Source organism: Lasioglossum baleicum, chromosome 9, assembly GCF_051020765.1.
Source record: "Lasioglossum baleicum chromosome 9, iyLasBale1, whole genome shotgun sequence".
Taxonomy (NCBI): Eukaryota; Metazoa; Arthropoda; class Insecta; order Hymenoptera; family Halictidae; genus Lasioglossum; species Lasioglossum baleicum.
The window spans coordinates 9258470-9276658 of NC_134937.1; the positions used below are offsets into that span (position 1 = coordinate 9258470).

The window sequence follows — 18189 nt, forward strand, 5'->3', positions numbered from 1 at the left end:
CTCGTATCCTATATCTCGTCAAGCGGGTATTGAACAGGAAATGATACGTACCTCCGTTAACGCCTTCTTATCAGCGACTTTGGCACTTTGCAGCAGACGTATCACGTTCTTAGCTCCTTCCACCACCGCAGCTTCGATCCGCAAACGGTGTCGCAGCTCCTCCACCCTTTCCTCTAACGCGAGCTCCAGGCTGGGCTCGTATTTATCTGGAATCATAGCGCACAATCCCCTCTTGTATACTATACTTCTGTTAAGTCGACGGGGAAACGCCGTTCGTTTACTCAGCGTTCGAGGAAATTTGATTTTGCAGGGGTTGAACAACGAGGGAACGTTTCCTTGATATTGAACCTGTTGCTTGTTTATCGAGAAAAATTATAAAGTGGACTTCAATTCGTTCACTGAAAAACTTAAGGGCTGAAAACGAGGGGTAAGATGCGAGTCTCCAAAATTTGCATGTTTCATACTTTTACAACATTGTGCTCGTTGTTTGTTCGTTGAGAAAGATTATAAAGTGGACTTCACTTCGTTCACTGAAAAACTTAAGGGCTGAAAACGAGGGGTAAGATGCGAGTCTCCAAAATTTGCATGTTTCATACTTTTACAAAATTGTTCTCGTTGTTTGTTCATTGATAAAGATTATACAAAGGACTTCACTTCGTTCACTGAAAAACTCAGGGGCTGAAAACGAGGGGTAAGACGCGAGTTTACTTTGCATGTTTCATACTTTTATAAAATTGTGCTAGTTGTTTGTTCGTTGAGAAAAATTATAAAGTGGACTTCACTTCGTTCACTGCAAAAAATTAAGGGCTGAGAACGAGGGGTAAGATGCGAGTCTACAAAATTTGCATGTTTTATCCTTTTACAAAATTGTGCTAGTTGTTTGTTCGTTGAGAAATATTATAAAGTGGACTTCACTTCGTTCACTGAAAAACTCGGGGGCTGAGAACGAGGGGTAAGATGCGAGTTTACAAAATTTGCATGTTTCATACTTTTACAAAATTGTGCTAGTTGTTTATTCGTTGAGAAAAATTATAAAGTGGACTTCACTTCGTTCACTGCAAAAAATTAAGGGCTGAGAACGAGGGGTAAGATGCGAGTCTACAAAATTTGCATGTCTCATACTTTTACAAAATTGTGCTAGTTGTTTGTTCGTTGAGAAAAATGATAAAAAGGAGATTCACTTCACCCATTCGAAAATGAATTTAATGAATTGAATGATTGTATTACAAGGATGTACAGGGTGATGCAGTTCTTACACAAGAGTGTCGGTCCATGATCGTCTGAACTGGTCCTCGCGAAGATGGATCGAAAGCACATAGAGATAGAAGAGGATTTGTCCACGAATGGCGGCGCACTGAAATACGACCAGCGATCTGGTGATGTCGAGACCGAAAGCGAGATTGATTTTACGTCATGCGAGACTGCCGGTGTCCTCCGAATCGTGGCAGGACGTGCATTCGACGTGGAACGGATAATGGCGGATTTTTGAAGTGATACGGGTCTGTGTGTGTATATATTTTCAATCGATCGATAGCCCACACTGGCAGAGAACACATGATCCATTTACTGATTGAATTATTTACACCCTGGCGCAATACATCAATGAAATATACGGTCTATTTTTGAGATTATTGTCGAGAAATCGAGCGTTGATCATTTATCAAAATCCATTTATGGAAACGTCTAAAACGTCTTTAATAAAAATAGTGGAGAATTTAAATAAATTATAACATTTTGATCATATTGAAACATTATTGCTTTTAAGCGGAGCTAGGGAAAATGGTATTTTAAATAGTGAATAATAAATAATCCTATTCATTTTAAAGTGTGTGTACAACTTTGAAAATAAAATATTTTATTTAATGCAGTAATTCTTGAAAATAAAATAATTTCTATCACAAGTAGTAATTTGTGAAAATAATATTTGAAAGCAGTATTTTATTTGAAGAATATTGAAAATATTTGTATTTTGTCTTTACATTTTCCATTTCAATTTTAATTATCATTGCCGAAAATAATGGTTCGAATTCAATCGATTTATGAGTGTTCCTTAACGATAAGATAGACTGTATGTTCATGCGGTTTCTCAGAGTATTACAACGATGCAAAAAGTAAAATATTTTATTTCGTGGTTCAGATTGTTTGAAATAGAAACATTTTATTTTCTGGATCAAATGGTTGAAACAGAAATAGTTTATTTTCTGGATCAAATTGTTGAAATAGAAACATTTTATTTTCACAGGTTCAGATTGTTCAAATACAAATATTTTATTTTCGAAATTGTACATCTTATTTAAAATACTATTTCCTTTAAGCAAAATGAAACCTAAAATATTAAATAGTATTTGAAACATTTGTTTCGCCAAATAATGCCCACCTCTGCTTTCAAGTAGCAATCGAAACCTATGAAATGAAACTTGGTTCTTGAAATTGATTCGGATTCGTGAGTACATATTGAACTTGATCCCATCCCTACCGGGAAAATACTGAAAACTGCCAGTGACTTTACGAGAATCACCCGAATAAAATACATAGCCCCCTGAATCCCCGCGATCCTTATTAGTACACATCCTGATGATCAGAGAATAATTACTTAATTCCCTTTATCGTTCCGCTAACGTTGAACCGGCCTCGTTAACCGAAAATTATTCGCGTCGAAGGAGTTACAATACCGCGAACGAAGAAAAAAGACAAAACAATTTGCTGTGAACGGAGAGCCACCATTCTACGAACGTCCTTCGGTAACTTCCACCGAATTACTATCACATTTCATGGACAGACTCTGGAATATATTTCAGCAGTTAGCAGCGTGCAATGGTCTCGAACGCGTTTGTGGTATGAATCACGACCTATCAGGAGGAAATATCGATAAGAGGACGGGGGGGACAGAATTTTAATTGCAACTAATTGCGTACCGCAGGTGACTAACTGCTCGGTCGCTCCATATGCGGTTTCTGGAACTTCTGACTTCTTCTCGCTTCTTTTCGCTCAGCGAAAACAAAACATAAGTTGAATAGAAATCTATTTTTTCATTGAAGAAGTAATTCGATTAGATTGAAAGTATTATGATGGTATTCTTGAATTTTTCTAGTGTTTCCAGTGGGGTTCCTCTGTTTTACCTATGCATGTTTGTAGAGATTTGCTGGAGGAAGCTAAGCTTGTGACCTTTCGCCGAGGCTTTTAAGTCAGTAATGGCTTCAGTCGGATTCACCTTGTTTGCCAGGGTTCAATTAAGTATTATGCAAAAGGTAGATCACAGGTAACGATGTTAAAGAACAAATATGTTCACCACTGGAAGACTCAACAGAGGAAGTTTAAATTGGGTTTATAAATCTCTGGTTGGAGCTGTTCAGTGAAAATGGCTGCAGTTTGATTCACCTACTCTGCCAGGGTTTAATTAAGTATTATGCAAAAGGTTGCTGTGATCGTAGACCTTCAAAACAGAATTATTCAATGAGCCGGTCATTTTCCAAATCGATTAGCATAATAAAAGGTGAAGGAAATTGATGAAAAAATGTATTGGGCTAGCAAGAAAGTAATATCGGTATTTTAAGGTGAAATAAAACGGAATATCTTTATTCAAGCGATGAACTTTCATCGATAAAATATTTTCTTATTTGTTCCTTTTGGCAAAAGATCGTCGAACAAAAGGGAAAATATCTAATTCATTAAAGATCATTGCTTGAATAAAAAAATTGGGCTCTATTTCACCTTAAAATGCCGAATTGTATTCGAAAAGTTCATTCAATTCTTTCTACTCAATCGTCCCTAATTATTAAGAGAATTTATTTTCCGAAAGTGAATAGCATATTAAAGAATTCCGAAGATTCTAAAAGGTGAAAGAAAGATTTTACCAAGTCTGGCTTGTCTTTTGGGTTTCCAGGTTCAGTTTGTAGATTTCATCTTTGAACTAACGAGTATAAAATTGCAAATTGACGTAGAAGAAACATAAAGGTTGCGGAGGGCAGCGTTGCATAATGAATCATAGATTGGACCATGGAACAAGGAAGACAGCGTACCTTTATTGCTAGTTGCTTCTCCGTTCGGTGGCGGAGCATCGCCGCGTTCTTGTTGCTGACGAGCCTGTCGCACCTTCATTATCCGCATACGTAGGAACTCGATTTTCGCACGGGAATCGTCCAGCATTTGCTGCGCGTCCTGCAGCAACTTCTTGTCCCTGCCGCCAGTTAAACTCTGGATCATATTCTCCGCCCCCTGCTTCACCTTTAACGCCAACGAGAACACGTATTAACCAACAAATTACCAGAACTGGGAAACGAGAACACGATCGGGAATCCCTTTCTAAAAACCGAGTCCCTTTCAACCAATGATTTTAAAACCACTTATTAAATTATCATGACTCGTTTCATACATCGTGCGAATCTATTTATCCCTTCGCTTCACGATCACTGTCAGTTATTTACTGTTGCGAATTCCACACGGCTGTTTTCGTGGGAAATTGTTAAGTATTTTTATTTGTTCCTGTATGATATTCTGTGTGATATTTAAGATGGACTGAAGGCATTGTTTTAACTTTTATGGGGCGTTGCAAGTTAGTTGCAAGGGTTGGTAGTTTGCTCTTTTAATTTTTAAGGGGAATTGCAAATTAGTAATTTTACTTTTCGGTGCTTTTATTATTTAAAGAGGGTTGGTAGTTTGCTCTTCTAATTTTTAAGGGGAATTGCAAATTAGTAGTTTTACTTTTCGGTGCTTTTATTATTTAAAGGATTGGTAGTTTGCTCTTTTTAATTTTAGAGGGGATTGCAAATTAGTAATTTTACTTTTCGGTGCTTTTATTATTTAAAGGGTTGGTAGTTTGCTCTTCTAATTTTTAAGGGGAATTGCAAATTAGTAATTTTACTTTTCGGTGCTTTTATTATTTAAAGAGGGTTGGTAGTTTGCTCTTCTAATTTTTAAGGGGAATTGCAAATTAGTAGTTTTACTTTTCGGTGCTTTTATTATTTAAAAGATTGGTAGTTTGCTCTTTTAATTTTTAAGGGGAATTGCAAATTAGTAATTTTACTTTTCGGTGCTTTTATTATTTAAAGGGTTGGTAGTTTGATCTTTTAATTTTTAAGGGGAATTGCAAATTAGTAGTTTTACTTTTCGGTGCTTGTATTATTTAAAGGATTAGTAGTTCGTTCTTCTAATTTTTAAGGGGAATTGCAAATTAGTAGTTTTACTTTTCGGTGCTTTTATTATTTAAAGCATTGACAGTTTGTTCTTTTAATTTTTAAGGGGAATTGCAAGTTAGTAATTTTACCTTTCAGTGCATTTATTATTTAAAGGATTGGTAGTTTGTTCTTTTAATTTCTAAGGGGTATCGCAAATTAGTAATTTTACTTTTCGATGCTTTTATGGTGTGTTGCAAATTAGGCTTGTGTAGGTGCTTTTATTGTTTAAAGGATTAGTAGTTTGCTCTTTTAATTTCTAAGGGGTATCGCAAATTAGTAATTTTACTTTTCAGTGCTTTTATTATTTAAAGATAGTTCCTTTGTAACGCCTCCACTTAATTGTATGTAATACTCATATTCGTATGAACTACATTGTAATTACGTCGAGTATGATAGAATGTTTGCCATCTCAATTTTCCCTGCGTTTCATGACGTCTCGGTAACGGATCACGATTGGAAGATCACCCAGTTGAAACGTTAACGAACTAAACTGCCATTCTTCTACGAATTAAATTTTCCTGTGATCACTAATTTTCAAACGTAGTTAATAAACTGATGGATCATCGTGTAACAGAGTCACAAGTCGCGTATCATTGGTCAATCTGTTCCAAGAGCAATGATTCTTTTTTTAATCTTCGCGATTCACCTTTCTCCACGAAAATTTCGGCATTTTCGTTGTTTCACCTGTGAGAGCTGACGCGAGACTACGCGTTTCCTAAACATCGTAGGTATTCACCAGCTCGATAGCTAAGCCTATTACGGTCTGAAACGGCTCGCGTAATACGACGCAAAGATACGATTTTGTCGTGGGGCGGATCACTGCTTCGGGATTTCGGATTCGTTGACATTCGCGGATTGGGTCGGTGCCAGAATCGATAGTTCGAGGCTCATCGATCATTCGGGAGCTGATGCGAGAGCGTGGTTCAATCTCGCGCACCGTCAACAGAGTCAAAGTTCGCTGGTCGACACGTTTCCGGTTACGTGGACCGAGAATCATACACGAGCAACAACATTTGCAGCTCTCGAGGCGAAGAAAACCTTCAGTGTACATCGATTAACTCCGATTACACGTGGATCTCTTTTTACGCAGCGGATGTGTATTCTGTAAAAAGAGTCATGCGAAAGAAGACGTTGAAAAATTGATTGGCAAGAGATAGTTGATAATGAGATAGCAAGATAATTGAGTTTAAGTGGCTTGTATTTACTCGAAATGTTCTACTTGAACTGCAAGAAATGAATAAACGCAAGAAAGAAGAGTCAATGTGTTCAGAGAAAAATGCGAGAAGAATTACAAATCGACATTCTATTTATCGTTGTTTTTTTTTTTTTGTTATGGTGTCAAAAGTCAAAAACGCGCGTCATTGTTATTAAAAAAACCGAGAGAGTATTCCGTAAAGATCATTAAAAATTGCTGTTTGCGTCGCGCTAGTTCTCTAAATGGAATCGATGTTTGCTTTTCACAAACGTCACCGCGAATGTTTGTAGTCGCAGGCGGCAAAGTAATGAGAAAATTAAAGTGACGCTGCATTAAGCAACGCATGATTAAATGATTGCAGGCGACGCACTGGTGCTTCTTTTTATGATTTTGCTTTTAATTAACGTGTCTAGACTGCATGTAGTTAATTCTAGTTAAATTACTCCAATAGAAAGGTCGGTCAACAGTGAATCATAGGCGAGCATCAAGAATGGTAAATATAATTACTGAATAAATGTAAGTACTACGCTAAAATCAGTCCGAAGCAAAACTGATCGCAGACACTTTAAATAAGAATAACTTTTTTATGAAACGGACCAAACGACTTCGATTTCTCTGTAAGCCTAGAAGAATTAGTTTAGTGGATGACATTTAAAATATATGTTGAAAAAATGCATTTGGTCGTTATTGCGAAAAACAATAGTAAATTTTATATAAACTTTTTAGTTCGGCTAATAACCAATATTTAAAAGATGTGTTTGGTCAACTCGTACAAATTATATACGCTCCGAAAATTTCATTGAGATTGGTTAATTGGTTCACGAGTTATAAACGATCAAAAGTGGTAAAAATTGCGATTTTTCAAAATGTTCGGAACCTTTGACCACTTTTGATCGTTCATAACTCGTGAACCAATTAACCAATTTCAATGAAATTTTCGGAGCGTATATAATTTCTACAAGTCGACCGAATATGTATATGTTTCAAATTTTCGTTTTTGGACCAGCTAAAAAAATTCGTAAAAATCAATTTTTGCTGTTGCCTTTCACAATAATTTTGAGACGAGATTTACTACACTAATTCTTCTAGCCTCACAGAGAAATTGAAGTCGTTAGGTCCGATCATAAAAAAGTTATTCCAATTTAAAGTGTGTGCGATCAGTTTTGCTCCTAACTGTATAAAAAAGAAGTTTAAAGGGGCACGTCGCAGAAGAGCGAACGAAGAAGGGAAAAGGGGGAAGAGAAGAGTAATATTCACGATTGGATTGAACTCGGCTGAATTGATCTCGCGAACGAGTCCACAAAAGCAAGTTCAAAGCTCGTCGCGTCCACCGATTAGTATAAATCGCCGTGCGACGATGTGTGGAAGCTATCTTTAGTGGAAAAAAAGCTGCCGACGATTCACTGCTGACTCACGAGAGCTCGAGTGGAACTCTCTGTTACTGTCTTCTTCGGTTAATCGCTCGCGAATTGCAGACGGATTGTTACGGTGCTCGCGCGATCGTCATTACACGCGTCATTACGACACACACGCTGCCCATATGGAGGCGATCGGTGTGAAATAATAACCGGCCTTCCACGTTTATGCGTAAACAATAAACGTAATTAGCGGACCGTGGATCTTGGCGCAATCGCGCCGTTTCTCTCGAACGATTCGCACGAGCCGCGATCGAAAGTCCTCGGGAGCTCCTAACAAAAATCACTGCGTGAAAGTGGAATAAACGATTAACCGGAGGCTCACGCAATTCTGCTTTTGTGTGCATCCTCGGGCAAACGCTGTGCGAAAGTAACGAGAGAAAAAAAGACTTTATTGTTGCCCGTTTAATACGCGTCTCAGACTTCTGAACTCGCGAAGACAATTATTATGTAAGCGGAGAGAGCCGATTGTCCTTCGAACGAGTTATTAATTTGCTAATAACAGCTGGTGATACAGAGCTCTGCCAATTAAAGAACGAAGTACTGGAAATTACGGGTTGTAATATTTTCGATTTACTACAAATTTCTTTCTATGGGAATATATTATTTTGAAAATGGCTAAAAATTTATACATAGATTCTTACTTTACTTTAAAATACAGTAAAATACATTTTTAATGGCACAAAAGATATATTTATGGCATAATTTAAATGGGATCGAAGGAGGAATATCATAGTAGAACAATTTCTTTTGTCCGGTCATTTTTTTCATAGTTTTTTCAAGGTCTTCGTTATGTTTTATCGGGAAAACATACCTTTTTTTTATTCCGTCTTGTTAATGACTTAAGCATATTCAAATGTATTTTTTCAGCCGCTATAAGATGGAATAAAGAAAAATAAGTTTTCCCGATAATAAAATAACGACGACTTGAAAAAAATTTTAAAAAAATAACCGGACAAAACAAATTGTTCTTCTATGATATTCCTCCTTCGATGCCATTTAAATTATGGCATAAATATTCTTTTTGTGCCATTAAAAATAAAGGAGATATTTAGGTGGCCTCCTTCAGCTGAGACATCCTGTATAGCCAAGAGAAAGTACAAATTTTTAAAAATAAAAAGAGCGAAAACCGAATTGCAATCCGTGAAGAGAAGGGACAATATTTTTCGTCCGAATTTTTATTACAGAGAGAACGACAAAATTAAATTGCTCCACCGTCTGTCCAATTTGGATTAATTTTGCGTTATCGTAAAACGATACCGTCACTCTACACCCCGACACGCACGTAGAAATAGCAAGCAATGGCCAGACAGGCGAGCCAAGAGCCAAATTTTTAAACCCGACTTTCTCGAACAAGCAACACACTACGAAAAGAACAAAATGTTCGTTGAATTTCTGCTTGGACGGTGGGGCACCAGTAATTATACTAATTGCGAGACGTACCGAACGTTGCTAATGCACGAAATCCCCGGTCTAGCAATTACTCTCGAATGACATAACGGGACAAAGCTGAAGGTTGCAGTTTCTGCAACTTTGATGCGAGCGATTTGCAAACGCGATTCGCCGCGCGTCGGTCGACAGGGACAGTAATTGAAGTAATGCGAAGGTTAAATTGACGTATTGTTTGAATATGATTGAATTCGGACTCGAAGAGACTGGCTACGGGTTTTCCTTCTCGTCTGTTCTCCTTTTCTCCGGTTGGTCTTTTTTACTTAGTAAACGACGTCTACCTTGAGTTCGATATTGAGCTGCTTCTCCAAGGATAAAAATCGAGGATCCGTGAATAGACCCTCCTGACTCGGCGACGACGGCCCCATCGGTGACAGAGGCGTGTCTGAAACGAAAATAGGCGTTGAAAATAAAATGCCGCCTCTCGATACGATCCGGCTGAGTCTGAACGACGAAAGCACGAGTTTCACGGAAAAATTCTCTTTCTCTCTCTCTTACTCGATCTCTGTGGACGTCAAACATTAGCGGAATTTCATTATTTTTGTCGTATGGCATAAATTTTCCGTACGCAAATTACAGCATTATAATTCTGAAGGAATATGCAGAGAATATGCTAAATTATTGTTTAGATTTTACTAGACCGCGGATATTATTCAAAATAAAAATGTTTTGCTATGATTGTGATAAAAATTGATTTCATCCCTTAACGATTTTGTTACGTTAAATGCAACATTACATTTTTCATATTTCGCCCAACCAATTTCTTCATAAATGCATAAAGATCCGCAGTCTAGTTATTAGATATTACTGTTTCGTTTTTGTTACAAAAGAATTTTACATTTCCTTTGTGATTTTTTAAATTAGCAATTTAATTTTAAGCACAGTGTTTAATAGATCTCTTTATTTGTATTTGCAGTTTATTTATTTTATACATTTTATTTATTTATTTACAGCGACAATAGATCTTTATTTAGAGATGATTCGAAACGCAGTTTTCGAGGAAGTATTTTTACACGGTCTCGTGTTGCAATTGTCAACATTTTTTCGATATTCCTCACTGTTCTCGATATATTCCACGAGAACGAAAAACCAACGTTCTCTCCTAGGGTGATTTGACCCTCTAAAACTGCACGGAGGTGCAAATAAAAATATATTTTTAAATAATACCACGTTTTTAAGACGGACTACAAAGTATAAAATAATTTAAATGAAAATAAATTTTTAAAAAACGGACTAATAAGTATAAAATAATTTTTCCTAACCCCATACAGATAGTCCTGAAAATTTGTGATTGTGAATTTTTAATAGCTATGAAAATACTTGCAAGATTTGAAACGAAAAACGTGGGGCGCAAGATAATAGTAAGGAGTGTTGAGAAAATTCACACAACAGTTCATATCATTTGCTGTGCAATAAAATTGTTAGTGACAGGTGAATTATTCATGCATAAATTATCTATTGCATGCGCCCCACGTTCTTCGTTTTAAACGCGTAGTGGAGTAGGGAGCGCTGTTGCGTGGAGTGGGGATCACTGAACGCGGTGTAACGGTTAAATTTACTAATAGTTTATATCTCCTAAACGCATAGGCTTTTTAAAAAATTCTTTTATTAAATATTGCAATGCCATCCAGTTCTGAGCTATGTCTAAAATCTCGAGTCTCTAGCTCATCGGGAAGTTAATATAAAATCAATTGCAAAATTTGTACCGAACAGACAGACAGACAAACAAACAAACAGACAAGAAAGCGAGCTAATAAAACCGTGGTAAATTAGGCGTGCCGATGTGAGTCACACTACCCGTGTAAAAAGTTTCATAATTTTCATTTTTAACAATCCGAGGAAAGAAGAAACGCATTTTTGCTGGCGGTGCGCGCAACAATCGGTGAAACCCGCCGGTTAGCGCGGATCCAACGGATCTTTGTTTAGATCCGAGGCAACCTCGATCCGCGTGGGCGGTTAGTTCGTATAAGCGCGTCTCGTTACATCCGCGAGTTTCAAGTGTCCAATAGTGAAATCGTAAAGTGCTCGAATCTCACTTCCTGTAACCCACTGGGGATATCGCAGAGAGCGGCGGCGCAAAAGACTCCCACGTGTTTAATGCGCCGCCAGGTACAATACTCGCCTCGATCGAGGGAGGGGAGGATAGAAAAGAATACACACCGATCCTCTTTTGTTCCGCGGGCGCACCGTTACCAGCGAATTTCCCATCGCCGCTTTTCGCCACGGGCTCGCAACGCATGGTGGAGTTCCACAGTCCCCATAGTCCCATAGTCCCACTGACTGAGAATCGCGAACTGCGCACAACTCGTTGCGCAACGTTAATCCGCGGGCAAAATCGACCGATCAATTAGCCCCGGGATCATCGCACACCTCGACAATCTACGATTGTGTTAATGGTAATGGTAAAATAATGAAATAGGAAACGTTATCTTTCACACGGGCAATAAATGTGTTTCTAGTATTTTTATCCATCGAATTCCTTCGAAAGTGTACACTTTCTTTTTTACCCCCCTCCAATATTAAATTAATGTTAAGGGGTTAAGCCACCCTGAGGCGGCCGAAATGACATCAAAGTTTACGAATTTTTTTCTACGAAACTATGAATGTGACAATTATTTGATTATTATATATGGTTAGGGCATACATTAAAGGATATATTGTGTGAATTTCATAAAATAAATATTAAAAAATGGCCGAGTTATCCGTTGTATATACTGCAGTACTCCTCCGTCGAAAAATCAAACTTTAAACGATTGTAATAAACAATTGGGATATCGTATCAAAAAAGTCCTATGCTTCGCGATAGATAATGTTATTAGAATTATGTGTATCAAATTTGAGGTAAATCGGACGTATAGTTTCCGAGATATTTGTTGCACCAGTTGTAAAAATGTAGTTCTCCGAGATCAACGCAAAAGAAGGAAAGGTGCGCGAACTTCTAAGCACTGTAACTTCGCTATTTTTGGGAGCTGTTGCATCTACCATGGCTTAAATTATTCCCCTGAACTCTAAATTAAAGGAAAATAAAAAAACCGATTTTTTAAAATCTCAGGGTAGCGTTAGATCCTTAAATTATTTGTATATCATCATAATTGAAGCCGTAGCCTGACCACCCTGTACATTAAATGCCAATTAATCTTAAATCAATTCATAATAAGTCACAATGTTTTTACGTGTTTGGAAATTTCCTCTTTCCGCGAACGAAATATGGGGTGCTAATATTTCTGACTAGACCATTTTGTAACGCACAAAGTGAATAAAATGCACGTGGGGAAATTACCTTTCGTAACTTTATCTACCGCAACAGCAACAAGGTAATTCGATATAATTAAAAGTAGAAGTGCCGGTTGGATATCGGAATGCTCGTTTTCGTTGAAATTACACGTCGAGCAGGTGAGAAAATGCCGTCGATAATAAACGGTGACACTCCGTAGCTAACAGCAACACGAGATTTACATAAACGGCCGACGGAAATCGGAAAAAGGCGCATGGAAACACGATATCAACGTAATCGCCGCCCATAAATTCTACGTTCCTGGAGCGCGATCCAATGCTCCTCTTTTACGGCGTAATTAAGCGGGCGTAAATTAAGGTCAGACACTATGAAATCATGGATTTGCATAAAAAGCTGATGCCGGTGTAATAATATATTAAATCGATACAGAGTGAATCGCCTCGATTTATTATGCCGGATCGTCGCGGATTTATAGCGATCTTTCAGCGAGTATCGTTCCGGGAATAACATCGGAATAGATTCCGCGTTGTACAGGTCTACTCAAAATTGAAGTTAATTAACAAAATCGACTTTGAATAATTTTTTTAAATTTGTGCAGTTTCACGAATTAGATCAATTCTTTTCTACCAATAAATAATTGCGTATAGAAGTGGAAAAGGACATATCTTGACTATCTCCAAAAAATAAATTTTTGTAATTGATCCATCTGAATGAATAATATCCACATTTACAAATCACTTCAAGGACCATTTTTAAAACCTCCTGTAGATGATTAAACAGATGATTAAACTTCGGAGCGGACTCGCGCTGTTATATTCGATTTGCATAAACAACAGTCCCCGGCTCGGGGAAAAGTAGATCGCGGGGCTCTCTCGCGGCAGCCTACTGAAAACCGAGTGTCGGAGTTATAAGTGCAGCTTCCGGGCGGGCCGGAACCTCGAACAATTACAGTAATCAATTCCACTTACGTAATTATATCGGCGGCGCTTGCGAAACACGCGCGGCTCCTGTTTTAACGCGGCCGGACACACCCAGCGAGCATTTTTCTCCTCGTGTGTCTTTCGCGTTTATTTCTCCGTTTTATTTTCCCCCCTCGGTTTTCGCGATCTCTCGGGGCGCTAGACACACACCGAGCAGATTATGGCGTGGCACACGGATTTCCTGCGTAACCGATACGCAGAAATGGCCGCTCGTTGATCCCTCGATCTCCCGCGATCGCTGAATCCATAGGCGAAAGTTCGGGAATTTCTACTGATCGTCTAAATTGCTCCCTGTGAATTACCACGTTCTTATTAATTCGAATGAAGAGTATGTGCGCTCTCAATGTGTTGTTTCATGCTGTTCCCATTTAATGTAAGGTGGAGTGGGGTAAGTTCGTTAATTGGTCATTTTTATTATAATATGAACGAAATTTATCCAGCTTGTAGTTATTAATGTAGTATAAGTTAGTATAAACTATTCTACATAGATGTCGCTCAAGAATAAAGGTGTTTTCCTACTAGCAAAGTTTCATAATAAAATGCAAATTCTCATGTCTCCGTTTTCTGTCGAATTTTTATTTGGCGGGACTTTGGACTTTGCACAAGTAAGGAACCATTGTCAAAATTCCTTCAGTGCTACGATATTCGTAAATTTCCCCTGTACGTATGCGGTTTCGAGAGCGCGAGCAAACGCCTGTCGGTTAAATGGCATTCAAAGGATTACGGGGCCGAACAATGGCGAAAAGCGCGTGAATTTCCTGGTGTACCTGGCCGACAAAATTTCTTTCGAGCCGAGTGAACCGTGAAGGCCTCGCCGGAACGATTTATCATCGACAGATGTCGGATTTACCCGTGGAAAAACGACGATAACGCGTGTTAAATCGTGGCTGTAATTGAAGTGCGAACAATTTCACACTTCACTTTTTTGCGAGGATATTTCAAGCGAATACACGTGGTAATACCTCTAAACTGTATACCCTGAACAGTTCTTTAAAAATATTTATAAAAAATCATGAAATACACACGATCTGGAAATTTAAAATTATTTTTCTGGACGTCGTAGTTCATTTTTTACATTATTTTTTTAATTTTTCGACTCGTATGGGAAATCCAGATTTGAGAAAATCCTCGCGCGTTTCAACAAAGAGTACGCGAGCGAGAGAATCGATCTGGCGCCGTTCAATAGCCCCTAATGGCTGCCGCGGGACGTTCAGCCGCAGGCGATATCCTCCTCATTGTCCTCTTCTTATTTACTTCCCTTTCTGTGCGTCATTATCCTTTTCCGTTCGCCAACCGGCTCTTCCTTCCGTTGTTCTTTTTCCTTGTTTCCTGGGGAACCTGTCCGCACGCTCGGATTCTCCTGGATCCCGAGCTCGATCTTGTTCCCGTATGCATTCCCATGCCCGAGATGATCCTCTCCTATTTTCTTCTCTGTCCTGCTCTCGCCTCTCTTTCGCCTTATTCGGCCATGTCAGAGTCTTGCGCGCAAACCGATCGCGATAGGTGCACAATTGCGTTTCCATTGGAAAATTCAGTGCCGGTGCTAAGATGTTTTAAGGGGGTTATGCCACCCTGTGATTTTTAAAAATCATTTTCCTTTAATTTAGAGTTCAGGGAATAATTTAAGCCATGGTAGACGCAACAGCTCCCAAAAATAGCGAAGTTACAGTGCTTAGAAGTAAGTTGCAGGGCTGTTACTTTTCCGAAGCTTCGACTCTTCGAAGAACCGAAGGATACTTCGAAGTGCACGAAATTTCGAAGTCTTCAAAACGTATGAAGTTGTAACTTATGAGTTTCATACCATGTCACGATTTTTGATAAATAAAAATACTAACACGTTAAGCGCCATGTCAGTCACCGGTGAATTTTAAATTAAATTTAAAAAAATTGCATTCTATTAATAAATTTCGGGATCATATCACGAATGTACTTAAGAAATAATACTTTGCAAACAAAATTTTAATGAGTTACATTAAATTAGGCGAAACCGGATATCGCAGGCTAAACAGAAAGAAAGGCAAGACAGGCTTGGCGCTTAACAAGTTCATAAAACATTTAACAGAATTATTGACAGAATATAAATACACAACCACACAGTTATCAAAAATATATATTCTCACCTCAGAAGCTTCGAAACGTTCGACCTTCGAAGGAGAGTAACAGCCCTAGTAAGTTGTTTTAATAAAATAGTCATTTTATGAAAATTTCGCATTTCGTAAGACATCCTAACAATGAAGAGAAGCGGAGTAGCAAACTTTTCAGTTTGCATAAAGATTCGCAGCCTAGCGACGATAATCTTGCAGCGCTGAACGGGTTAACTAAAGAGAGGGTTTACGTGGAGCGACAGGGGTGTGCGACGCGGTGATTGCCTGGCAAAAGGCGAATTACGCGAACCGGATGAGTCCTCGGAGACACCGGAACCAGCGAACCGGAAGGAGGATGCGGCCACGACGAGAGGGGCAGAAACAACGTCGGAAGGGAGGAATCGGATGACACAGGAAACAAAAAGAATGCGAGGGAAGTGGGGAGGGTATAATTCGCTAGCGGAGAAATTGCGAGAACAATGGCGGCATGTGGGGGACTCCTTGAAACCATGTCATTAGCGCAGCAGCAGAACACGTGCCCCATTATATTCCGCTTCTGGCATCGAGGGGGCGGCTACAAAGGCTTCCCTTGTTTCCAGGCTGTGAAACTCTGCCAATCCTCTCTGTTCCTCCTCCTCCTCCTCGGCGATTCCGCTCGCGCGAAACAATCAATGGAATTATCCTAGCGTTTAAAAAGAGTAACAGACTGTTTCAAGAACCGACGCCGCTCTTTTCGCTTTCGACTGGTTGGTCTTCGTGGGTTTGACGACCCCCGGGGTGTGCAACGCTCGCAACCCTTATATCGAACGTGAAATGCAACGTAAACGATGCACCCGTCCGCATCGTCGAAGTCTTATCGAGTGTACGTAATTCCCTCGGGTCGCGTGAAACTTCGTGCTCAAGCTGCCGAAGAGCTTTTTATCGGAGCCAGACGCGAGATAAAAATATCCGCTTCCGCGATAGCGATCGGCTTTGCCTCGATTAACCCCTTCAGACCTGAATTGTGTTTTGTTCAAATTATTTTTAATTTATTGGTATACTATTATATTTCTCCCCTGCAATTAACTCGTTCTCGAGGCGTAGGCGAGATTTATTGAGAATATAATTAGTGTTTCCTGGCGAGTAGTAGGGGGATTTTTAATAAAATCCAAGTTATTGTGTTATATATTTTAGGAAATCTAACTTCGGATGTTTTTAATACTTCGACCGATAAGATCTTCAGGCGTCAACAATTTATTTCGCAACGATTCGGATCAGCCAGTGTGAAGGAAAGATTCGCGATTAGCCGAACCGTGAGATTAATGAGCGAGCCCGCGTCGCAATTATAGGGCGCCGCGAGTAGATCGTCTACAAATTAAAAATTCTAATCTCGGCTGTCTATAGGCTGTAACATGGTTTCCTCTTTCGCCGGACGCACGGCAGTGACTACGGCCGCTCGTCCATTCATGATTTTTCCGCGTGTTCGCGCGATTCATGCAGCCGCGGGGGCTTACGGACCGGAACCAGGGCCGCATTATGCAATTCGCATTGGGAACAGGGCCTAATTCTCTTCTCACATTAATGGAGAAAAATTCGGGTCCTATCTTGGGACCACGGGAGATTCAAAAATTGCATCCGCGAGAAACTTACGAGACTAATGTAAAGAAAGAAATAATAAATTGTAAATCATCATTAAAAAAATCTGCAGTCTATTCATTATGTATCACGTTGATTGATTGTGCTAATAATTGTATAGTGGATTAAAGAATTGTATGTTATCGTGGTAAAATCTATGCTACAAGAGTCATCTATACAATTTCGTTTTTCGAAATATCGTGTAAAGAGAAGTCACGCGTACAGTTGCCATCGCAAAAACGGTAAACATAATGTTAATCGTTATTTATTACAAACTATACTTTCAAAATCCTCTACAGACAACGTAAATTTCTCTCGTAACTAGACTGCGGATCTTTATGCAAAATAAAAAATATTTGCATTGATTGCTGGACACAGGAACCAAATAAAAATTGTGTTCTGTTAATTATCCTATTAAGCTGAAACTAATATATTAATGTCCTTAAATATTTTTAAAATGCTCACTGCTTTAAATTGTACGTACCCATTTTTGTCATAAATGCATAAAATCCGCAGTCTACTCATAACTTTCCCATAACTTGACGTTTTATTTAGCTAAATCTAACATTATGGTCATAGTCAAGAAAACAAGACACGTTTTCGAATCACAGCATTTTAAGAAATCCCGAAAAATCTCCGGGAAATCCGAACATTTTCGGGAATACTCGAAAAGTTCAAGATCCCGTCCCGATCCCGAAGATCGTTCCCGTTCCCGCACACCTCTATTTATTTTTATAAAGTAGACGCGAAAGAAATAAAGATCAAAGAATATTTTGACTGGATCTTATTTTTTCAGGAACGAAGGGTTCGATGAAAGAAAGATGATTAGGGTGTTCGAACGGCATGGTGCGCTCCTGACCGGAACCTCATGGGCCAGACTTCCTACGGCGCGGCCGCCATTAATACAACATAAGAAATAATTGTTGCCGCACCGTGAACGGGGATCGAGAGCCGGGACTGCAACATCCTTATTACGGGACTGATTAAAATAATTAGCGTGACTAGGAAGAGTTCGGTTCTTCGGCCGGCGCGAACTGAAATCG

At 39.0% G+C, this 18189-nt stretch overlaps 1 protein-coding gene across 3 annotated transcripts in view; it reads right to left on the reverse strand.

Annotated features, from left to right (window-relative positions):
• Nucleotides 1-18189, reverse strand: part of Pkn (serine/threonine-protein kinase N) — a 67806-nt gene that overhangs the window by 17285 nt on the left and 32332 nt on the right. For all 3 annotated transcript variants that reach the window (XM_076429998.1, XM_076429997.1, XM_076429999.1), the window contains 3 exons: nucleotides 9515-9618; nucleotides 4020-4224; nucleotides 52-206 (listed from right to left, as the gene is read on the reverse strand). In XM_076429998.1, the coding sequence (XP_076286113.1) occupies nucleotides 52-206; nucleotides 4020-4224; nucleotides 9515-9618 (464 nt within the window). The remainder of the gene's footprint in view (nucleotides 1-51; nucleotides 207-4019; nucleotides 4225-9514; nucleotides 9619-18189) is intronic.